General features: G+C 34.0%; 1 protein-coding gene across 6 annotated transcripts; it reads left to right on the forward strand.

The window, feature by feature from the left end:
- The first annotated feature begins 310 nt into the window (after positions 1-310).
- LOC110995574 lies at positions 311-25,557 on the forward strand. 6 transcript variants are annotated; one of them, XM_045630014.1, is made up of 14 exons: positions 311-511; positions 3,103-3,157; positions 7,931-8,077; positions 16,212-16,308; positions 17,914-17,970; positions 19,335-19,444; positions 19,739-19,963; positions 20,457-20,639; positions 21,245-21,420; positions 21,703-21,906; positions 22,385-22,609; positions 23,119-23,337; positions 23,514-24,617; positions 25,181-25,557. In XM_045630014.1, the coding sequence occupies exons 2-14, from the start codon at positions 3,110-3,112 to the stop codon at positions 25,239-25,241; spliced, it is 2,856 nt and encodes a 951-aa protein (XP_045485970.1). In that variant the 5' UTR covers positions 311-511; positions 3,103-3,109; the 3' UTR covers positions 25,242-25,557. The 6 variants fall into 6 exon arrangements, with proteins under 6 accessions (XP_045485970.1, XP_022118476.1, XP_022118478.1 ...); XM_022262785.2 differs by lacking the exon at positions 311-511 and adding an exon at positions 2,897-3,037 and having other exon boundaries at positions 7,912-8,077; XM_022262783.2 differs by lacking the exon at positions 311-511 and adding an exon at positions 2,897-3,037.
- Positions 25,558-26,111: the final 554 nt, after the last annotated feature.

Here is a 26,111-nt window from a genome sequence, read left to right on the forward strand (position 1 = left end):
TTTTTATAGAACAGGGGGCAAACGGGCAGGAGGCTCACCTGATGTTAGGTGATACCGCCTTCCGGCTTGCGAGTGCGTTGCCGGCCTTTTAAGAATTTTTAAGAAGTGCTCGTTATATATGTATAATTAGTTAATTTGCTGCATTAAAACTTTTAATATGAATTATTAATCCATAGTTCGAATAAAAGATATCTATATTAAATATCTATTGTAAGTTTGCGATATCGATAATAGATCCACGACCTATCATAAATTTCATCGAAAATCCGGCTGATCAATTCGCGAGTGGTGCTGGGCGCTTGCGCGGGCCGTACCCGCGGCGATGTGCTTCTGGCAGCGGCAGTGCGCGCGACGATCTCAAAGCCGCGGTGCCGCCATGGCCGCGCTACGACGCGCCCGCTGACCGCGCCCGTTACCAGTTCTTATATACATTTATGGACTATACCTGGAATCGGCTACTGTGACCACAATCACCGTGTGTTCCACCCTCGATTGCTCTCATGCCTTGTTGGTTAGTGTTACTAATAATTTTATGGTTACATAATGAACGCAAAACCCCTTTCGCGGTAGCCTTCGTCAAGTTACGTCGAATTTAATTTGAAAAATATCGATACAAATAAGAAAATTCGCTTTTATATGGGCTTTTAATGAGTCTTGTGTTAAGCGTGACCTCTGTTTGTACTTAGCTCTTTTTGCTGTTAATTTTTGGAGCTTTTACTGATAGATTTTATTAATAAGCCACAGATAATGTAGAGAATGCCAAGTATAGACAACGAAAGAGTTAACATAATAAGTATTAAAATAGTTGTCATAATAATATAGATTACAATAATATATAGAAGGTATGTTTTTACTTAAGACGTTTTCTTTGTTCTCCCTAATATTATCTAATGTAGTTAGGGTTAGTTTAGTTAATAGGACATTAGGGTAAAGCCTAAAAACCCTTTATACATTAGACTAGCATCAGCAATACTATTAGAAAAATCTATATTACCAAATAAGGATCACACATGTCTCAGTTTCGTTTTCTAAAGGTAGGTGGGTAAGTGTCCTTGAGAATCACGGGACATTACCAATGTCCCAATATTACACCAAATTTAACACTTAAGGGAATAAAAATAACCTTGGATTGCGTTTCGTCTTCAACTTCAACTTCAACTTCTGATTAAATACTTAGCAAAATCTTAGGAAGGGGAAACTTAGGTCTGTCTGAATCAAAAAAATTACTGAATTTTGATATAAGTACTTGTCGCTAAATTTTGTTTCTGAATCTCACCATTAGGTTAAGAATATAATATTATTTCATAAAGTGACGTTCACACACATTTTATTGACTTTGGTCGGTCTCTGCTAGCAAGGTCAAGCTGTAGTTATCTTGATTAGAGCTAGTATTTTGTAAATTCTTAGATTGTGACAAAATAATAGGATATTTGTAACACTATGAAGATGATATCTAAATGTATCTGTTATTCATTAACATTCTAATTCTTCATTCAATTTCATGTTAATAATACACGAGTATTTATTTCATTATAATTATATATATTAAATGAAAATATGCATTAAAATATTGATTTCGCATTCCCAACTGTAGGTTTAACTAAAAACTTAATAATTTTTTATCGAATTTGCTATTTTTCATTTTTTAAATATATAATATTATAGATAAAAGGCTTTATGAGTCGTATTTAAGTATTTTAATATTTTTTAAATTAAATAAAAATATAACATTTCGCTTGAGAATTTATAAAAGTTTCCAAGAAACATTCTGCTCCTCAACATAATGCTGAGCCAGGGTCAACTACAGCCACAGCACACACGCATTACACATTTGAAACGAGCCGAATGGGAAACGGAAAAAAAAATATACCACTCATTATTTAACTTTTATTTAAATTTTTCTCTTTGATTACTGCTATGTTATGTGTCTATGTGAGTGTGTGTTTGTAATAAATATTAGGTCTATGTGTATGTCTATGTCTACGTCTATATACTGAGAATTTTAGGACAACGATGGCTTAATCATTAAAATATATATTCTTTAATTTAGAAGTTTTTTTGTAACGCCCATAAAAATTAGGTAAGAAAATACCGTGTATAAGCCTTTTACAGTCAAGACAAAACTTGGGACACTAATAAAAGAAACATAGTATATTATATTTATTTAGATATTTCCTATTGTAACAGTCAACAATACTTACAATAGAAAACTTAATAATATAAAAACAAAACAAGACAGACCTTTTTATAAGTAATTATAAATAATGCAATTATTGTAAATTCAGCCAGTGTGCAGCCAAATATGTCCGTCTCACATGCAATAAAATTCAAGGTGCGCAAGACACTCGTAAATAGTGCATCGCTGAGTAAATTTGTACCCGCTGGAGGCATTACAAGCAATTGCGATCAGTTGCCACGCGGAGTTTGATTATATGGCATACGTAGCCCAAGTCTCTCCAACATTTCCGCATCAAGGATTCTTCCTCTAAGATTCTTACTAAGGTATAAGTAAGGTTCCTTCGATTCTCCCTCTGAGATCCTTACTAAAGTATAAGTAAGTTCTTTCCCTTAACTTTTTGTATCCTACCATACACAAAAACAAAATTGGACACATAACTGGATAAAATGGGTAACTCCATAAACCTTATGTATATCGTAAAATTATTCATATAAATCATATTCATACAATCATTTACGAAATACTGTTTACACGAGAGAGTTTTTTCCTACATTTGCGATTTAATCACCTAATCGTACTATGGAACTACGGAGCGAGATATTTATAATTGGATACTGCGCTAGTCCACTTATCGCAATCATCTAAGTGTTTAAGCCCCGAAATTCTCTTTACGACATAAGATTTTATACCGTTATCTCTTACATCAGTGTTGCAACAGGCACCGCGCGCGTCGTTCGTTCAGGAATACTTGTAACGTGTTATTAACTCTCGATTTCCTTTCATAGGAAATGCAATTCAAGAAACAACATTGTGTTGAATAAGTTTTGTATCGCGATTAGTTATTCGTAGTGATGGGAGGTGAGTCAATTGCAATTGACACAAATTAACCTCTGAAACAACTGCATTAAGTTTTTTGTTTACAGATTCAAAATGTCGTCTATAGATGAGTTTGTCAATTCATCAACATGGCTTATAAAGGTAGTAAATGTGATACATGTGAACGTTAAATTTATTTTTCCATCCAATTTATAGACAAGTACATGTGCCTGACATAGGTCATTTTTGGCTGCCGGTTTCGTCGTGAAGTTTGCCTTCTCCGTAGCAGCAGGTTTATTGAAAGAAAGAAAGAAAAACATTTTAGTTACATCGCATATCACATTCATAAAAATAAAAATTCTTAATTTCACACATGGATACACAAATTCTTAAAACATGGCAGTGTAATCTATATAATCTGTATAGTAAAATCATAATATGATACAATAGAAAACCGCTGTCGTTTGTATAAATGTAATGTTTATTATAAGTGATTTCATAACTGCGGTTAATATTGTGACCCGAATCCAGATCAAAACCAAGTAATGTGTGTTAAAAAATACGTTATATTAATTTAATTATATTAAGTATTTATTAATATATTTTCAGTTTTAGATAACTAATTTAAATATGACCAAGCAATTACACATATTATATATATGTATATAATATATAAATACTTAAGCCATAACATAAATCATCCATTGTTTCTTGTTTAATATATTTGTCATTAGCTCCTAGACTCATTCATTGAAGAAATCAAATTGAAAGCAGAATGCGGAAACGTGGAATGATGTTTTCCACATCATTGGTATGTGCACTGAAGTGAATTTGTTTGAAAACATGTTTAGAACTGATCGTAAACATTGGTTACAACATAAATAGAATACTAATCAAATCTGGCATTCGGAGTACGCTACTATAATAAATTTATGTTTAAATTTCATACCATTTTAATATATACTCGTATTCAAATTTGACATGGCCGATTATGTGGTTCGTTCTAATACATCCATCCTATGTCCTTGTTGATGGCAATTAAAGGATGATTTAATTTGACACGCACACACAACAGCATTCGCAAATCGTAAATATATGTACTTCATTCGGAAAGTTGTTTCGAGTTTTTTTAACTAAAATTACTAAATTTAAAACTTTTATTATTTTCTATACCTACGATGCTATTTTGAATATTAGTTTCAAATAGAAATTGCTAGAGGATACCGCTTGCAAAAGCACTTTTTACTCAGTGTTTCGTAAATATAAACCTAAAATTAAAACGCCACTGGCTTAAAATTAAAAAGTGATATGTCTAATAAAAAAAAAACCTTGTTAAGTTGTTAACTAGTATTATTTTTATTGTATTTTTGGTTTCTAACATTTTAACAAAGCTTGTTACATATTACTTATAAAACTTTAACAATTAAGTAAAATAGTTGTTACTTTGAATTTGAAACTCTTGGACCGTTTGGATTCAAATGCACAATTTAAGTTGGCGCCTGGTAGTTAGTGCCCCCTACCGCCCCCAGTAATGGTAACCCCACAGCTAGTGCTTTCCTCGGTCAAAGAATCAGTGGGTATACAGCGAGGAAATGCTGCCAGCTTTAAGATTTCTTTTAATTTCCTTTTAATTTATTTTTATTAAATATTACTATGGTATATAAAAAATATTTTTAATGAAAATTGTAAATGCCTTTTATTATTTGATTGTTATGCTAAGGTTTTAAGATACGATTCGGAGAATTGAAAAAAGTACAATATATTAACTAAATTTATTAATGCTTTTAATTCTCACGCACTCTCGCGTGTGGATAGTGAAGTGTAAAACGCAAAACATTACATAAATAATATACTTTATTAACGTACATAACTAAACAAATCAGACATGAAAGGATGCGCCGGCATATTTTCCGTTATTATGTGTGGTAATCTGCATACTATTGTCTGAAGCCGACGATAGCTCTTTGAAGCTAAGTTTCCTTTTATATTATTTAAATCAAATAATAATTGCAATTTAAATATGAATCACTGGTTAAGTTTAAGTAACCAATTGTGGTTACTTAATTAATCATTAACACTTGATTAACGACTCGCGCGTCGCGTAACAGTATCAAAATTGGCATGTATAGGCTTTGTGTCCAAAGTATTTAATATGATGACGGAAATTTATATTTCGGTATTTATAGTGCAACCTGTACACGAAATTAAATTCTTCACAGTTCCTACATTGCGATGAAAATAGCATTCTAATGGTAATATATAACTTTTTAGCTAAATATATTTTTATAATAAAACCTAAACGTAACAAAAATATACAGTGTTAACAATTTTCTTTGACCTACATAGTCATAATTAAAAATTAATAAAAATAAAACGAATAGCAATTTCAAATGTTTGGTGCCTGTGGCAGTGTACCTCTATCGCTGTCAGCATTTCCTCGCTCTATTATGAAACTTATTCGTTGAGCTAGGAAGGAACCAGATCTGTCACCGGTACTATCTTCCAGGCGCCAACATAAATCTTTAATTAGCGCCACTTGAATCCCCCGGCCCAAGTCTCTTCTCCAAAGGGAATAAAATCTAAGATGAAGGAAAGACTCTTATATTTGAGTCGTTTATTGTTTTCCGCCTGCTTTGACACTGCCCCAGCCCTTTTGCTTGTGAGTGTGTGTGTGTGCCTTGTTGCCGAGGTGAGACGAAGTTATTGTGTCCACACAAGTAGCATCCGCTTACCATACCGAAATTAATTTTCTAACTTATTTCATTTATTTATTAAAAAGTGTTACATTACAATATAAAAAAATTAACATAATTAAATGAAAAGGAGGGCGACTGGCGGCCTTATCGCTTTAGAGCGATTTCGTCCAGGCAGCCACTGTGAGTAAAGAAAAAAAAATGTATTAAATTACATAAGGTAGGCAATAATTGTAAAAATACAAATTACATATATTGAGTTCATTATGTATGAAGAAAAAAATTAAACTGATACATAAAACATGAAAAACAAAAAGCAAAAAGTGCACATGAATAATGATAATCTAATTCAAGATCAGTCTCACGTCAGTTAGCAGTTAATACGAAAGATAGGAATACGATGTATTACATATATAAGAAGTACATCTTAACCATCTACTACTTTTAGTATCTCTCCATTACTGGAGGTTGACCGTCAGTCTCTTGAAGCAAGTCTTGTCTTGTGCCAAATGCAGCAACTCCGCAGTCGCAATACCCGGCCACTCCCAAACGTTGCGAAGCCATGATTTCTTCTACCAACTCGCAGTTTCACTGAATTTTACCCGTTAAAGTTCATTGAAAGCGGTAGCCGTCTTGTCGTAACACGTGGCTCAGAAACGCAAGTTTCTGTTTCATGTTCTGCCTAAGATTTCTTCTTAAGCTGGTGGTAATGGAGGAAGGCTGCATCGTTGTTAATGTCTATTATGAGCATTCATGTACAGTCTTTTGTTGTTGCATCTTAAAACACTCTTGACTCGAGAAATCTTTAAGTGTATGCTAAAACTCACATTCGTTTTTCAACTAGCTTCGAGTGTTGGCATTTATTTTTTCACACTTCGTTGCAAAAAAGACACAAATAAGGAATGCCACGAGCGGTATTATTACAAACGATCTCTTTAAGGCAACCCTAGTAAGAGGAATACTAAAAATAGAAAAATGATGAGTGATGAGTAGTGCCAGAAAAAATTATATAGAACCCTAATATGAAGTAATACAAAAAAAAAATAACAAACTAAAAAGCTAATCGCTATACATGCAGTGAAGCAATACAAAAGAGAAGGAAATACAAGAATTACACAAGTCACGATTGATCAGGGTAGGATAAGTTTCAGTTTTAAAATATTCAATTGTTCGAAAATTCAGCTCGTAATTAAAGTCTATGCCAATTCGAAAACTAGGTCATTCGGTTGCATTTTATTTTAAGATGAATATAATTAAGTGTATATATAGATGTTTCGTTAGGAGGTAAGAAACGACCGATGAATGTAATTCCAGTCACAGTTCTTAATTCTTAGAACTCCCAACATTCTGCCATGCACCAGTGATACTGCACATCTATACTTGTTTAAAAGAAGAATGATCAAGGAACAGATGTATATCTGAGGTAGGGCATGGTGGATCCGTTTCTATTGTGAACCGTCTTTGCCGTCCGTAGACCGATCTGGATGATGAGATTTGCATGATTTTATAAGAATTTATGAAAATCGCTAAAATAATGCTTTTTAAAGAACTTTTCAATTTTTGTTATTTTTTTCTTTGTTGAAAAATCTAATAACCTCAGAGAACAGACTCCACTTGAACACACAAAAAATTTAATCAAAATCTGTCCAGCTGTTTAGGAGTTTAATTACGAACACATGCGTAGAAGATATAAACCAGCTGTTTAAGTGAAGTTCAGTGACATATAGTACACGTATAGTAGAATTATATATATATAAAGATGTATGATATATATTTAGTATGTAATGTTATTATATCTATCGTGATTCATATGACGTAATTACGTGGCAGACACGTGTCATCATAGTTCGTACCTTGAGGATGTTTGACGCATACTTCTTTACTAGTACCAACTCAGTGTCAATGTTGCCCTGCAAAAAGTAATTTTCTTTGCGGTAACTGTATTAGGTTTCCAAACATCAAAAGTAGGACTCACCACTGTATTTCGTTTAAAGGTAATATTGTCCATTGAAAGCGATTTTCTTAATTATTTTGATTTAATTTTAAATAAGTAATATGATTGGAAGGTTTAGCATTAGGCTAAATAAGCCCAAATTCATGACATATTCGTTACATTTAGCAACACTGATATTCAGTTTAAATATTAATTGTTTCAGTAAGTTTCATATGTAGATTATAAGTAATTATTAAGGCTGTCTTGTGCTAGCAAAAGTGATGTTATAGTGAGAGGTGGCGGTGACAGGTGTCTGGGGCGCAGCGCACTCGCGAGCGGCATGCGGCGCGGACGCCAGACCCGCATGGAGGCCGGATAGCCCCGCGCCCGCCCCGCACCCCCGCCGCCATGGAACTCGCGGACGTGCCGAGGCACAGACCCCTCGCCTTCGATAAGGTCAGTACCAGATATTATATTATAGGGTCAGAACAACCATAATATCACGGAATCTATAATTATTATGGGTATTTTATGGAATCTATAGTAATAATATTATTTATTTATAAAAGCTTGCAATCGCTCGCCATACTCATACATTGGTACAAGAAAAATAAAATATATGATTTAATGTGTTTACATAAGAAATACGAAGAGATTAAAAAAAAATCTAGACTTAGCTCGTTTATCAGAATGCTCAATCTCTATCGGTGAGTTTTAACCAAAACGCGTTCTTCAAGCGGACAAATGGGATGATGAATTGGATGCCTGGGGTATCTGAATTACATACATAGGAAGGTGGGCACAGCTAGTAGATTAATACAGAAATGATAACGTAGATAGAATCCTGCGTATAGCATACCCACCAGTCAAAGCAACATATTAAATCAAATATTGACCACAGAAATCCAACCTTATTTATCTATTAAATTTTTTTGATTAAGACGGTTTATACGGATTTCCAATCCAGCTAACACAAACCATTTTTATTATTATATAGTATACCAGCAATTTTAGATACATACACAGTCAAACCGTTAACGACAACATTATTTAGAACATACCGATTATATTATATGAGCTAAAATCAAAGGTCCCGGCTGAATTCTATAATATTATGTACTTAATACGTCATCGGCTGTTACGACTATCGGTTTTTACAAAATATGAGTAGTCTATTCAATGTCGTTTTATATATTTTACTATATTGTGTATAATGTAGAATTGTGATTGGTAAAATACTTTTTGACATTTAACACCTTTGTCTTCAGTCACCGTGACCACGCACGCTGTAAAGCACGCGAAACGTCGGTTTAAATTTAAAATTATGTACAAATAATTATAAGTTTAAATACAATAATACATTACTATAATCCGTAAAAAGTGTTTTTCTTTAAATTAAAGACTTTTTAAAATTTATTAGTCCACCTTCAAGGCATACTTGCTGGTTGAGACCTTGCAATTAATAATAATTGTTTGCACAATTTTAACAAAATTTGGAGGGATATAGATAACGCAAGTCACTGATGAAGGCTATTTGTTAAATTATTTTAATATATATGTCTTTGGGACTTGGCAAAAATAAAAATCTAATTAGAAAATCTAAGTAATCAGTAATTATAACAATCTTAGAAAATCAAGTGACTGCCTATAAATATTAAAAAGTGCTATGAAAAATACAATATTAGGAAATATATAAATAATCTTATCATACGTAAACATAAATGCCTAAATATTAGATATAGCAGACTCGGCCAAGCGTTGCTGTGGCTAAGGTTTTTGTTATATTACATAGTAGTAAATTAATCAAGGGAAACCGTAGGAGAACTTATGTGAAACGTTGGTACCACGACACGGACCTAAACTAAACTACCTTTAACTCAGCGCCATCTGTTAGAATTGTATCAAATAATAAACAAATGTTAATGTTATCGTAATTTTAGTAAGGATGCCTATTTTTTTTTTAAATAAAATATAGCCTATGTCACTCAGGAATGATGTAGCTTTCCAACAGTGAAAGAATTTTTCAAATCTGCCAAGTAGTTTCGGAGCCTATTCAATTCATACAAACAAACAAAAAATCAAACCTTTCCTCTTTATAATATTAGTATAGATGAGCCATATTAGTTGAAAGAGGGGGGGGGGGGGTACACTATTATTTATTTGTATATTAGGGGGGTAAACGAGTGGATGCCCAAAAAGGGCAGTAAACGCAGCCATTTTTAGTGGTCTGTTGCCGGCCTTTGGGCGGAGTTCACTATAATAAATAGTCGGAGCTCATGGAAATCACCGGGATGCGAATCCACAGATCGCTTCACAATCTCCTGTTTCATATCTACAATTCTACTTGAAATAAGTAAAGTTAAGTCGGTATTAATCAGTCTTATATTATATTAATTATTCGGAAAAAGCTATCTCGTTTCATTTCATAGAAAAGACAATTAAACAGAAAGAAATGGGTTGAGACTTTAAAGGTGTATTTTAATGTTTGGTTAGTTGCACATAAAAATACGTTTTTATAAGTAATATTTTAGTTTTTATATCGTATATGTCACCCTTATAGAGATAAATGTTAGATTCAGATCGATTTATAACTCGGCTTAATTAATTCCAGTTCAAGTTGCATACAAGGAATAATTTATTCAACAAACTTGTTATTAGATGACGAATAGAATCACAGCTTACTAGTTCTGCAATGCAGTAAGATTTTCGCTTGCTAAATTAATATAAAAAAGGAACTAGAGAACTGAAAGACTATCTAACCTTTTCTAACAAAGTAAAAACACAATTTGACAAAAAGAGACGAAAAACTCAAATAAGACTAAATTGTTTACTTAAGGGGGTTTCCAGATAGAAACTGTAAAGCATTCCACCACCACTAGGGTTAATTACTGATTTCCAATCATAAATAAATTTACTGGAATAGGCTCTCTAAATTCCGATTCCAATATTGCCGTCTAGAAAACTGAATTTTTGATATTTCAAAAGCGCTGATGTCGTAACTTTGGAATTACGTTGCATGAAAATTCATTATAGAAATCGGAATGGAAAACGCTATTGAAGTTACGGGGTAAGCCTACTGAATGAGCTATTTCTGCTCATGCAGGCTTTTTACAGATTTATACCCAGAAATCTGTCAGAATGGAAACCTGATAGACTGTAGTTTTATTAATATTGTCATTAATAAAACTACAGTCTATCATTAACAATACAAAAATGAATATAAGTAGCGCTAAAACCTTATTAGGTCTAGGCCTCAGGGTTCTGATATACTTCTTGATGATTTCAATCTAATAAGGAAGTGATCAGCCTTCTGTGCCTCACCTGACTCGACTTTTTGGGTTAAAGCCGGTTTCCTCACAATGTTTTTCTTCACCGTAGGAGCTAGTATCATATCACATAGATATAATATCCATTGGTGCACAGCCGGGGACCGAACCAACGACCTCAGGGATTAAAATCCCAAGGCCAACACTGGTTAAATAATAATAACTTTAGAGCAACAAATATTATAACATTTTGTTAATTCCATCTGTATTACGGCCTTAGAATCTGGTGTACAAGACATGATAAACGAATAGCTTTTTAACTATATTGAAGTTATTAATTATTTTATTCATTAAGTTTTTAAATTTGAATAATGAACTCCCTTTTTATACTCTTCCATTTTGAGTTTGCGAAATTTCTATAATTTTAAATTCATACACAGTAATTTATAGCAGTTGAATACGTAAACCCAGTTTTTAACTGTAAAACCACATCATGCCTTAATCACAACCGTAAAATTCGTGACTTAATCATAGCAAGCAAAAACCAGGGTAATGACCTCGGTTTTTTAATAAAAAACATTCCGCTACAGTTCACTTAAAATTCATAGAAATCTTTATTACCAACCTATTTCTCGTATGAACAATACCACATTAAAATAATTACGCGTTAATGTCAACAATTGCTTTTGATTCAATACTCATTATTGATATTATTGTGTTTTTATAACCTGTTAGCTGCCACCCGCGAACTTTATTTCGTTTAAATATTTTTTTGTTTGGGTTTACCCATTATGGCCCTACATTCAAACCTTCGTCAGTACTCTTCTAGTTTTGCGCTTTGAAATATATTTTTTTAGACACGTTTATTGCATTAGTTAATTCATAAACGTATTAAAACATTTCCGTTCGTAAATATTTAAACCTTTTTGTATATGTGAGAGAGCAAACTGTATTGATAGTTGCGTACTTTTATTTAAGAAGCTCAAAATTTTATCTCTTCCATATATTTATATTTTATAAATATCCTTTTACGTGCACAGAATCTCTCTTTGTATTAAAGTAGAGTTTTAAGAAGAAGAGAGAAGAAATTCGCCGTGCATCCGCGAATATACACTCTAAATACATAATTGTGAAGGAATAAAAAAAATTTCATTTTTCATCACAGTTCAATTGTTTAATATGTATTCATTGAGCGAACACAGCAAGTCACCGGTACTGTTATCATGTCAAAGTAGTCTCCGGGTTATGCGGGGTTTAGCAAGACACCAATGGCTCATCATCTTTTTGCCTCATCTTTTACTTGACAAACTCGAAGACTCACCAACAGATTTCCCTCACAAGCGTTTAGCAATCGTCTTCTTACTTAAGACATATAAAATGATAATTCCGTAAAACGAATTATTAGCACAGAAAATGGGTATTTTTAATGAGGTTTTTTGAAGCTTATACTGATTACAAATGTTAAGCGCAGATTAGCCCATTTTAATTATCTCGCATTTTACCTTGATTTTAATTCTAATTATAAGCAACTCGGAAACTACATGTTTGATTATGAGTCTCCAATAAATACTCAAGAAACGTTTTTTTTTGTATAATGTTAAAATAAAAGTTTTAATATCCCTGGATAAGTTTAAAATTTGATCATAATAAGAAGCTCAGTTTACAGCGTGGTTTTTTTGAGTTGGGACCCTTCCCCCCGGGGTGCGACTGTGTTGGAGGGATGATTTTGTTGGACTTGGGTCTACACACTAAAGAAAAACCTAAAAACCCCACTGCGCCAACAACACTCGTTCTTTCCAAAAAAATACTTCCTTGCTCGATAATGAAGCAAAATGTGCACCGTCACACTTCCTAATATCTAGTAACGTAGCAAGCGTCGTGGTTTAAAAATTAGATATGAACTACTATGAAACTCTCAGTACATTTCAAACAGGTAAGAATTGATATGACAACAGTATTTTTTCTCCAAAACTGAGAGAAATGTTTTCATATTATGTTTTTGATTTTCTCCGGCCTCATTGTCCCATTGTACCCCTTCGCATTGTAATTTGTAAGGCTTCGGGATCCGAACAATGCAGAATGAGGGTTGAACAATAACGGACACATATTAAACCACGGAAACTCGGATTATATTGCGAAGTTTTTGTATCGAAATATGTTTTAATCATACACTCGTTCATCACTCTCCAATTCGTCAATTAATTATCCAATCATTTTAATATTAACTCTAGTTCTGGGTTCATTCTGAGCTGTGGCCTAGTCGTCAGCGTGCGACTCTCATCCCTAAGGTCGTAGGTTCGATACTTGTATGTGAAAACATCGTTAGAACCGGCGACCTTAGACCCAAAAATTTCATGGCTTGTGTCAGGCACAGCAAGCGGATCACCTTCTTGCCTATTATGTTGACAAATGGTCATGAACCAGATATTGAAATCTGACCTAAATAGGTTGTTACTTGTATCGCTCAAATTTATTTTATTTATGGCTTAACGATACAGTACAGATACATGTTAGCACACTGCTAAAGAGCTATGGAAAGAAGCATACTGAAATGAAACGAAATAGAGATGGACAGGTTATATGCTACAGAGCTGCCATGAATGAATGGAGCAAAATATTGACGGAATGGTACCCTAGAGACGAACAACGAAGACGAGACAGCGCAGAATATGGAAGGACGAACTCAAATTAACAGAAGGCTACACAACAGTGGAAAGGGTTTGAAGAGGCCTTTGCCAAGAGGCACACCAAACTGCGAGATATTCTATAGTGAATATATATTAAAGATCAGAGATCACAGAGTTTCAAAACATAAAGACTATTATAATTTTTGTAGATAGTATAACACCATTTTTTAGAAAATCAGACACAGCCAATCGCTATATAACGAACATTATTGGCGGTTTATATGAAAATTAAATAATTAGGGCCTGTTTCACAATGTCCGGATAAGTTCTAAATAAGCTATTTATTACTTATTGGTAGGATACATAGTATTGTTCCGTTTCACGACTGTCAGATAGCGCTATACGTCATGAAATTCGAAGTATCTTATTTGGAACTTTTATCTTTTGAATAATTTATGTGTTGCATAGCTATTTGGCACTTTATCCAGACATTGTAAAACAGGCCCTTAATCTCATATATATAAGTACTAAACACCTGGGCGTTTTATCGCAGCAAATACCATATTCGAAGCCAGCCCGGATGCCGGGCAAGTATTGATCGGCCTGTGACGTCATCGTCTTGGCCTTCGCGCCCTTGTGATACCTTCTGAGAGCACGAATCGCGGGACTGGCTTATTGCATACGTCCATATTAAGTTGTATTTATAGATTAGTAAAGAACTTTATTATACACAATGTACTCATGTTCATGTTCTTATTTTCTACCTTTGTTTATTCATTGGTTTTATTCATTATGACACACTTATAAATTATGTAAGGGATGCCGTAGACAAGTAATAATTCAATGAAAGGGATCACTCCCACTCATACTATGTGTTGTGAGTTGGCTAATTACTGCTGCTTCTTTTGAGCTGTTAACGGTACTTGACAATAATTACTACATAACATATTTTATAATTTAAGATACTTCCGGTATCATCTCTTTCGGGAAGGAGAAAAAGCGTTGTGGATGTTGTGGTGCGGTCGGTCTTTGTTTCTAATAATGCCTACAATGTACATCTAGAGAGAGAGAATCTAAGAAATTATTGCTATTAAATAGTCACAAAATGCATGTTGTAACATCAATGCGAGATACCTGCACTTTTGTAAATAACATTGTACATTGTTAGAAACGAATGTTTTTATTTTATATAGCTTATCTTCAAATAATTTCATAGCACATGTACAAAAACTAACCTACTCTTAATTTTCTCGCTAACTGAATGTTATTCTTTGAGAAATAAAGTATTGCACCAAAGCTTGTGGAAGGAGCTGGCTTAGTTACCCTGGAGTAGCACAACAAAACAAATGAGTGTCTAAGTGCGAAAATTGAGTACATACGTATTTGAATACATTGTATATGAAGCTTCGTAGACTGTTAATTTTCTCAAGATACACAATTTCCGACTCCGATTGAAGCAATCCGTTGTTTCACTGAGATTGCCAATAACAGTATTTTGTTATGGATGTACATTTGTCAGGCTTTCACGCTGTAACTGAAAACTATTTATCTTTCAACAATTGCCTCACGTTGTTGTTTAATGCGCACATAAAAAGAAATTTCGTTGGTGCACAACCGAGGATCGAACCTACCTACTACTTAAATGATGTGAGTCGCAGGCAGATGTCACTTGAGTAAGGAAAATAACAAGAAAAAATAAATACAAAGTGCAAAGGAAATAAACAACAAAAATGAAATTACAAGGGTCACTGAAAAATTGTACATTTGATAAAATCTGATCATACGAAATTACAAAAAATACAAGAATTTAACTTCCGCTTCCATCATAAGTTGTCTATCGTTATCATCATATTTGTCAAAAAATAAATAAGTGCGACAATCTACAGCCAAGAGCCAAAAATATCTCAAATATTGCTTGATTACAGAGTTATTTAAAAAATACACATTGTGGAAGTTTCCCGTTAAACTGAAGATTATGAAGTATACTTAACTCAGTGGCAACTCAGCTTTTGTCCTCGGCGTGAATGAGAGTCTTCAAGATCGCTGTACAAACGTCATCCCTCTACAAAATTAACGGCTTTTTTTAACATATGAATGTTACGACCTTTATAAAAGTTTTCACTTCTATTTCCTACTGCTGGTTGCTGGTTTTAATAATATATAATCTGATTAAATAAGTAAGCGATTGACGCCCAAACCCAATAACCTATCTCAATCTATTTTTGACTATCTGAGATAGATATCCTAATCCAAATATTGATTAAATGCCAATAACCAATTGACGGATTGTTATCTGTCGATACAAGCTATCCGCGGTAGTTCGGATCGGCGAATGTGGATAGTTCCTTTGTTAGAAAATGACAGTTCAACTATGCCAATATCCTATCTTAAGATTTTAACTTACACCAGTTTTTAAAATAATTAAAAAGCTATTTAATATGATATGAAACATAGACATGTATATTTAATATTATTTGTACGGTTTATTTACTTTATTTGGTTTATACTGATTATCAAATATGAGTCTAAAGAGCGAAGAGATTGCATTATAAACAATCTCATTATAATCAATATATGTAACAGAAATTATCTAAAGAACTTTCTCCCAAACCGAGTAGTGGTTGGTGTCTATAATAGCATTGTACAATATTAATTATCTCTCGTGCAAATTGTCTAATTACAACTGTATGTTTTCAGATGGAAAGTCTGGTTAAAGAAATGCAAGATCCAGTAACAGGTGTACCTATACGCAGTCAAAAACTGTTTCTCACCTTCATTCCATCTGCTTTTATGGGTAAGGAAGCTAATTTAGAAAAATTTAAATCAAATTCAGAGATAAATCTAAGCGTGAAAAAACCTCTTCAGTTTGTTAAATTCTAACACCATATATTACGTACCTATTATAATATATTTATATTTTCAAGTTAGGATAGCAAGCTAGTGTCAATAAGCTAGCAAGCCGTACTGGCTTCGTGTAGACAAAACTAGATTCATTTCTGAGCTAGCATTCGCATGCAGCTTATTTTAGACATGTAGTCACTTGTCACTGCTATAGTAGGTACTAGCTTAAACTAATTCTAGCCTCATGTAAACAGATCTAGCATGTTCCAAGCCAGGACAGCTATTCTAGCTTAAAAAACTAGCCTCATGTAACTCGGGCATAAGTGATGATTAATCAAGTTATATATTTTATATCACGCTAAAATTAGTCTCTGAATATCGCTTGCTTGCGGGTTAAAATTGTGATTTTTGTCCGCTGGTTTGTAATGAACATTTTACAATTATTCATTTTGAATTTGATTAGTCCCTCGTTCCTCAACTGAAGTGTCAATTAAGGTATCTTTTGTGCACCATAACGATGAACCATCTTTCCATTGCGTTTTTTGCAAACCAATTTGTTCTAAAGTCCTAGAAAATAGCGTAGGTACTTTAGGCAGGCAATGCACTGCGATCCTTCGGTCAGTGTGATTGTGACAATCTGTATCGCTTAACATCAGATTAAACTGCTGCTCATTTGCCTAAAGAAGCATCGTACTTTACCTGCTGTAAGCAAGCAAGCATTGTCCAGGGTTAAAATACAATATTCGTTTCAGTGTGTTTGTTTTTATCTTGGATTTTTAGTTACTTTTGTATTTCATAGAAATTAGTTAACACATAACACAGTTACTATACAACAATAAATTCAAGTAAGAAAAGATAAAAGCATATATGTATATCAGAAATAACCCAACGAGTCAGCATTTGACGAAACTAATTGTAAAATCGATTCTAGACATTATTTCTACGTCTTGGTCGTTCACCTTGCAAGAAAATTATTTAAGAATCAGTGTATTTATCTAAATACAAATTTACTTTTGAAATATCATGAAAATTCATTCAATACAAAACAAAATAAAAATACAAATTTGTCCTGCTTAATCTTTGTTTCTTTGTGGTAATAATAATAAATCGTTTTATTTAAAAAGTATTAGTATTGTTTTGTAGATGTCGCTTGTCACCGTGACCACGCACGCTGTAAATCACGCGAACGTCGGTTAAATTCAAATTATGTTTAAATAATTAAAGGTTTACAATAATAATAACTTTAATCCGTTAAAAAACTGTTTTCTTTAAAAAATATTGTATATCTATTTTTATACTTCTTTAATTAAATCATCCATCCAAGGTGTCCATATAAAAATAGGCATGCATATATCATATTAATTAGTATGTATAATAACAGTGACAGTACTCATAATTATTGTATAAATACTCTACAACGCTATAAAAGCACCCTGCCATTAAAAAATTTGACGTTTTTAAGACATCATAATGATCGTCTAGTAATTCTAATATAGCGAAGTAGCAAAATACGGCATGGCATGCCCCATAATGCTCATAGAACAGTTTTCTGTTTCAGGTTGTGATCTAGTTGAATGGTTAATGGAGAGGTTTCACTATGAAGATGGCACTAATAGTAAGTACATTTTATTGTATATAATAAAATCTAAACAATTTAGGGCATACAAAAAAATATATATTTAAATTGGTCCAGCCGTTTAAGAGTTCCGTGACATACACACGTACAGTAGAATTATATTATTGAAAATAAGTTATATAACTTTTTTCAAAAATATAATAAAAATTATATTAATAAAACTAATTCTGTATAATATTATATATTTGCGAGCAACTACAAAATAATGATAAAATGCGTATGTGAATTAAAGAAACTTCAATTCCTTTTTTTATTTATTAAGTCTACAACATCATACATATTACGAAATCTACTAATAATTTTATAAAACCTTATGTAATTTTAAAAATATATGTATAAAATAAAATTACCAAGAATTTTTGGTACATAAAGCAGAAAAAAAAATCATCAGCAAAACAGCGAATTTGGTTCGAGAAAGTTACCCAACAATGGTTCCTCTAAAACCGATCAGCCCACTACCGAATATATCTAGCTCCGGATAAGCTGTGCTCAATCCGTTAAAGTCGCGAAGAATTCGAATTTCTATAAATATTAAAAAATAAAATACATTAGAGATTCGTGCGTGTCGAGTGATAATTGGAGAAATACAGTTTCATTATGAATCCCTGTATTACAGAATAAACCAATTCAAGCGTGTTATAAAGTTATTATAAACTAGCTGACCTGGCAAACGTCGTCTTGCCAAACTACTACCTTTAACTCAGCGCCATCTGTTAGAATTGTATCAAATAATAAACAAATGTTAATGTTATCGTAATTTTAGTAAGGATGCCTATTTTTTTGAAAATGAAATATAGCCTATGTCACTCAGGAATGATGTAGCTTTCCAACAGTGAAAGAATTTTTCAAATCTGCCAAGTAGTTTCGGAGCCTATTCAATTCATACAAACAAACAAACAAAAAATCAAACCTTTCCTCTTTATAATATTAGTATAGATATTTTACTGCCAGTATTCTTAAAGCTATTTTGCTATGTAATTTTTAACTGGCGTTCCATTAATCATCAGTTGGTTTGGTTTAATCGATTTGTAAATAAAGTCCGTTTATAAGCGTTTAATATTGTATTACATAGAAATCAGACACATAATTTTTAGTATTAAATAAAGTTATAAAATAATATATAGCTTATTAACCTTAATACACCTACACCTGTAATGCCCGCTAGTAAAGTCTCAACTAATAACATTGAATTCTTAGCGTAATTCGATATAATCGTAACAAAGCATTATATTACGTGGGAAGCTAAAACCACCCGAAAGATAAACACCTGTAAAACCAAGATGATTTAATTTGGGTGTTTGGGAAAAAAAATTGTTCTTCATTTAAGATTTTTTCTGTTTCAGTTGAAGCTGTAAATCTAGGAAATCTTCTTTGTCAATACGGTTACTTCTTTCCTGTCAACGACCTCAAAAATTTAGTATTCAAAGATGACTCTTCTCTGTACCGATTTCAAGTAAGTATTTCTATTTATTCATTGGTTAACACACTAGCGACACCTACAATCTTCGCCTTCGATCTGCCCTGAATCACCCAGTCACAGTTATACCGTACGTTATAGGATTTCTTATTAACGTGATGCATAAGGTTTAAAAACGATTCCATATGTTAATCCTGCGTATCATTCTTTATTTAAAGTTAGCATTAAAAGAACTGGTACAGACGGAAGTGTCATACCAGTAGGCTATTTGTAACAGAGAGTACAAAAGGATCTGTATCTGGATCTGATATATATACATTAATTCCTCAGAGTCCGTACTACTGGCCATGGCAGGCGCCGCGTGTGGCCGGTAGTGGTTCAAGTGCGCCCACACTTGGTCCGGACAATATTGAATATGCTATCTACCTCGTCAAACGAACACTGCGCAATAAACAAAGGCATGGCCTCGAAGACTATGAACAAGAAGCGTTGGCGAACCTCAAGAAAAACCTTGCTGCAAAATGGGATTTTATTACTATGCAGGCAGAAGAGCAGGTGTGTAAAGATCCTTTCAATTTACTGAAATCATCACTTAATTAAGAGTTTTAAATGTCAACAGAGAACGTTTTTTAATCACAAACACCGATATAATAAAAAAAAACATTTTTTTTTCAAAAACAACTTCTCCTAAACCTATCGATATCTAAATAAAATAAAATATGTTTATTTTTGAATATAAGATAAGTTACAAGTATCACTTATTCCACGTCCTTAAATTTGAATGGGCATTCCTACTCATCGGCAAAGGTGTAGGAAAAAGCCGGCGTAAAAAACTCTCGGCGCTTTTTTAAAACAACAAATCATCATACAAATTGGCAAACAACACTTATTTTAAAACAAATATCGCAATTTAATTAGATGTAGCCTAGCACTAGTCCCAGGCCCTTTTATGTTGTTTTTATGTATTAAAAGGCAGAGATAATAGAGCTTCCGGGATTTTGTTAAATAAAGTATTCCGAAAAGGGAATTACTTTATAATTATTTTCAGGTCCGTCTAGCAAAAGAAAGGAAGAAGGGTGATAAAATCGTCAGTGATAGCCAAGAGCGTGCCTACTGGCGCGTCGCTCGTCCGCCGCCGGGAGTGCCGAGCGCATTGGAACCTTGCCCAGTTCCAGTGAGATCACGGCATCCGAAGCCAAAGAAAAGGACGATACCTCAGTTACAACGAGAGGTTTGTTATTATTAATTAAATAAAAATACGTTGGCTACCTACCCAGTGGCTAGAAGGCACGTTTGAAAATGACATGAGAACTCGATTCTTCAAAATCGAGTGGCAACATCGTACTTAAGTTATGAGGGCAATATTTGTATTGACGAAATCGCATGGTCCGCCAATTACTGCAAATATGCACTGTAAATATGTAGGAGTAATGAAAATAATAAAAATAGCACATAAATTGCATACAGCAAAGTTTATATAACTCAGTGAATTACGTATTAAAGTTTATTCTAACTAATATTTATATGAATTGTAATTACATAAAATCGAATTAATGTAATAATGAATAAATAGTATGATTTTGTCATTATAATACCATGTTCCCAACGTTTCACTCGTTCTATAGTACGTTTATGAATGCTGTGAGTGAGTTTTATAAACAAGAAATACATCTATATTAAATTGCTGAAACTGTTAGAATGTTATACTGTAATAAAAGCATAATAATGTGATTAATTTATTCTGAGTACGACATTTGGAAGTGATTAAAAGGCCCTCTCGTGACAAAATTAGGAACTAAAAATTAGTTGCTAACAAAATTAAATTTCATGTTTTAGATTGAACACCTTAAGACCAGCTTAGATAGGACGAGAGTGAAAACGTCAGTGGCTTTGGAAGCATTAACGGCCTACTCAGAGACCTACGCCCCATACGACCCTATGCTAACGCAACCACAACCTTCGAATCCTTGGATCAGCGATGATACACTATTCTGGCAAATTAACAGTCCAATGTAAGAAGTGTATCAATATTTTATTTTCCGCGATCCTTGTATTGTTCTTTAGAGCACCGTTTTCCCAGGGCCCCCACCACCAAGGGTCGCGAATCTTTTAGGGCCCGGTGTGTTGAGAAATAATAAATAGAAACTACATACAGGTGCAAAAGTTTCGTTGCAATGTCATTAATATAATTTTAGGTTTCAATATTTTATATTCATGTTTACTTAAATACAGGATTTTATTTGATACTAATTATATAGAAAACATGATAAATTTGTTATATAAAATAATTTTAGCGTGGAAATTCCGAGCGAGAAGCGTGTACAGCGCTGGGCGTTGTCCATCGAAGAGCTGGTGTCAGACCCCACGGGGCTGCAGGAGTTCACCAGCTTCTTGAGAAAGGAGTACTCCCATGAGAACATCCGGTTCTGGCTGGCCGTGATGGACTTACGGAGGAGTAGTACTAAGCAGATACCCAAAAAGCTTGACGATATTTTTGAGTATGTACAACATATTTCGAATTTGAAAATAATATTACTGTTTACTTTGAAGAAGTCTGTTTGTAATGTGGCCCTTCAAAAATAGAACCTCTCAGAAATACATTCTGAGTAAAATAATTTTATAATACGTGTTTTTAAAATATCATCATCATTATCAATGGCTATTCCCCCCCCCCCCTGTGGGCCTTAGCTTCCTCAAATATATTTTGCCAACGTAATCTATTTAGTGCTGCTTACATCCAACTTTGAATCCCCATTGTTTCGAGATCCTTGATCCAGCGGTCTATCGGGTTTATTGGATATGGGTTTTTAATATGACTATAAAATATGAATAATAAATAACATTACAATAAATAATAATCCTACATTATTTTATACAGTCCAACCCATATACATTACCACCCTATAGTAAATAGCTTAGTGTAGTAAGCATGATAATAGTGAAATGGGATTTGATCAATTTGATCGTCGTTTTCAGAGAGTTCCTAAAGCCAGGAGCGCCCTGCGAGATTAACATAGATGGCGCGACTGCTGAGAGGGTAGCAGAAGGCCGCAGAACGGGCTCTCGGTACGCGCTGGATCACGCGGCTGACCACGTTTATGGACTACTGCTCAAGAAGGACTGCTATCCTCGATTTATCCGGTCCGATCACTTCCAACGTCTGCTTACGGAAGGACGGAATGTTCATCAAAAGAAAGCCAAGTAAGCTTCGATGTCATTACTTTCTCAAAACGCGCTTTTAATTTCTAAGCCCTTATGTGATAAAGAACATCTATTAATCAAACACATTTATATTTATATATATTATCGCGTCTTTTTACCGGTATAGTAGCCAGATACCACAGATCTTCACCTCGTCCTGCCATACCTCTCTAGCTTCATCGACTTTCATAACATTTACCATACATAATCGTCAGTTATTATACGTTTTTATAACCTCCTGGATTTAGACCAGATAAGTATGACAAGGGCTTCCTAACTCGATTTTACTATATACTTTTTTTATAATTGAATCAAGACATTAACTCTTCGTAATTTTGTTGAGTGGGAAGATCAATCAGCTAAAAAGCTGTCAAGTATGAAAGGATTGACAAACGGCTTATTGTGTATTGTTAATTATGGGGATGAGACATATCCTTTGACTGGATGGATTTGGTTAATATGCTCTCAGCTCAAAGATAGACGGAAATAAGTTTTAAATTATTTTACAGATTCTTTAACTTTGGTGGCCAAGTTAAGAAGAAACCTGGTTCCACTAGCGGTAGCGGTGGGTCTGGCAGCGGTAGTGGGTTATCTCGACGACGGGGGTCTGACCGCTCGTTGTCGGGATCTGCACACGAGTTGGCCGTTTGTGCAGTACAACCTCCGCGCCCGCCGGAACCGCCGCCGCATAGCCATTCGCAGTCCAATCTTTGCGATATACCTTTTAGGTATGTTTTTAAAACACAAGAACTAATCAGTAACTCCTTTTTATTCTGTCTTATCGTCGAATTTCGTATTTCTTTAAAATGTTAAATTGTTACTTTTTTAACTGAAAAGTAGTTTCTTGCACATCTTCCTTTTGGATGAGTCCACATTGAAAATCTAAAACAAAAATTAATTACAGAGACCCGGACGACGATACCTCAGAAGTTTTACCGTGGGAAACAGCAACGCGAGAGCTACCTTACGGTGGAGCCAGACGGCGGCAGGATTCAGCTGCGGATTCGGGTAGTTCCTCTTCAGACGTGAGCGCTGCTGTGGGGAGTGGGGAACGAATGCGGAGACTTCCCCAGCAAAGCACCCTCGATGGGGGCTTGCGAGGGGCTGCGCCTCCTTTACGACGCCTATCAGCTGTCGAACCACGCCATTTAGCGCCGTTAGCATCACCCCCACATTCACCGAGGCAAAAACGAATTATCCCACAGGCCTCAGTTTCACACACGCAAACCACCGCACCTCATCATCCAACTCCAACTATTAGTGTTAGCTCAGCACCAGATGAAGAATCCGGCGACTCACCGCCCCGAACAAGCTCACCTGACGAAAGACGCTCGCTAATACAGTCTGAGGAGCCCTCCTCAGTATTCGCTTCAACAGACGTCACTCCAACCGAACCGGCCGTCATGTTTGGTGGGGCACTTATCGAAGCTATTTCAGATTCCAGTGATGTTGATGCAGATAAAATTGATGAGATTAGTTCACATACGGAAGTTCCTGACACGTGTGAAGATTTAGCAGTTGATATAGATCAAAACGCTTATAATAAACAAAGTGAAACGCAGGAAGTGAAGGAAGCCGATGTGAGTGAATGTGAGAAAGCGTCCGATAGTGTAAAAGACGTTTTAAAACGTGATAATGAGGTGGATGCTGTAGGTAATGTAACTCGTACGATAGTGAGTCAAAAGAGTTTGGATATAACGTCATCACCTCTCAGTATAGTTTCAGAGAGAGATGATTCTCAGCGTTCGCCAGTGGAAAGAGTTTGGCTTCCGATAGCACCTTTAGCTACTTCCGAGGATATTGTAGAAGATGAAAGTATAGAGAAAGTGCCTGCAGTAGCACAGAAGCTGTCTGATGATTCCAAAACGGTGTCTGAGGAAGTGAAAACAATAACACGTGCTGATGACCGCTCTTCTGACTTGGATATCGTAAAGGCTGATAGTAAAAGCACAGATAGCAAAATGAGTGATCGTAAGCAGAGAAATGATATTTGTCCTTGGGAAGATGAGTAAGTAATCGTGATTAATAAAGAAGCACTATGCTCTTAGGTTGATTAGTGTATGTATGTATTATTCTATTTTTGTTTTTGTTTTTTTTATTTGTTAAGTATAGCTAGAATTTTATATATTTACATTATGTGCCTATTTTTTAAGTAATAAATGACTGAGTATGATTTTTATTTTATTTTTTAGAGTATATATTTTACAGCGTTACATTTTATATTATTTTATCAAAAGTATTACGCAATAATGTGTGAATGTTAATTAAATAAATGTGAGAAATAACAATGGTTTTTCATGCATGATTATAATTTTTAGTTATGTGTTTGTCATTTGTATTTTTCATAATTGACAAATGTCATAGTGATAAATATATTCTGATTAGATTATCGTATTTACGCGAGTATCACAGGTTGAAAAGAATCTACACCTTACTGGACGAAAACGTGATTTACAATCATTTTCATAAATTCCAATGTTTTTATCCCAATGTTTCGTTTCAGTAGCGTGTATCGCGTTTTGTCCCGGCAAAGTGTGTTTTCTTTTCAATAACATTCTGTTTTCTTTCCAGGAATTCCTGTGAGAGTGACGCTCCATTTGTTAAAACTTATGCAACTCTAGGCTATTTATAATTTGCGTAGAAATTTATGATGTCAGGGTTATAAAAACTTAAGTTTTAGTCGAATCACTGCAGTTAGGCAGTTGTTATTCAACGCCCCGCTAACCGGGTTTGACATATTCAAAAATAAAATGACACATCTATGTGTATAGACAAAATTCCTCTCTTGTCTATGCCAGCTCTACTTATTTAACGATTTAAAGCAGAGCACCTTTCACGCAATCTCTTAGTACATTGGCTAGTTAAAAGACTCTTTTAATAAATGAGATTAAAATTGCTGCCATATTCTTTATATATATTAATATAGGGAAAATTATTTATGGCTTAAATATTAAGTCTGCTATTTTAAATGTTAATTTTTGACAATATTTAATATTAGTCACACTGTAGATAGAAATTATTATAATTTAATACATTTTTGTATATATAACATGTATTTTTGTCTACAATGGTATGAAAACTTAAGTTTTAAAATGTTTAATGATCAAAATTATTCAAGTTTTCATAGTAAAACAAAACTTAATATAAACAACTTAATAGAATCGCTTAGAAAGGTTCTCGACAGATGCCGTCGGCGCCTCTCTGAAACCCTGGGGGGCAATTTGAGGGGGTAACAATCATATTTCTTAAAGTGATAACAGGAGATCTTTTCGTTCTATGCGATGTAGCTGCATTCGATGGTTCAACTTCCGCCTTGGATACTGTTTCTTTTACCTCCCGAACCGTGTCCCGGGTTTCTTTATCCATACTTCTGTATAAGACATAATTTACAGTTATATCTAAGTGTTGCGTAGATTTTAAGTATCAATTTTTACAGTGAGTAAGAACATGGAATGACAAATGTTATTATTGTTGTAACAAATAATATAGGTATTGTTTTGCT

This window comes from Pieris rapae, chromosome 11 (assembly GCF_905147795.1).
Source record: "Pieris rapae chromosome 11, ilPieRapa1.1, whole genome shotgun sequence".
Taxonomy (NCBI): Eukaryota; Metazoa; Arthropoda; class Insecta; order Lepidoptera; family Pieridae; genus Pieris; species Pieris rapae.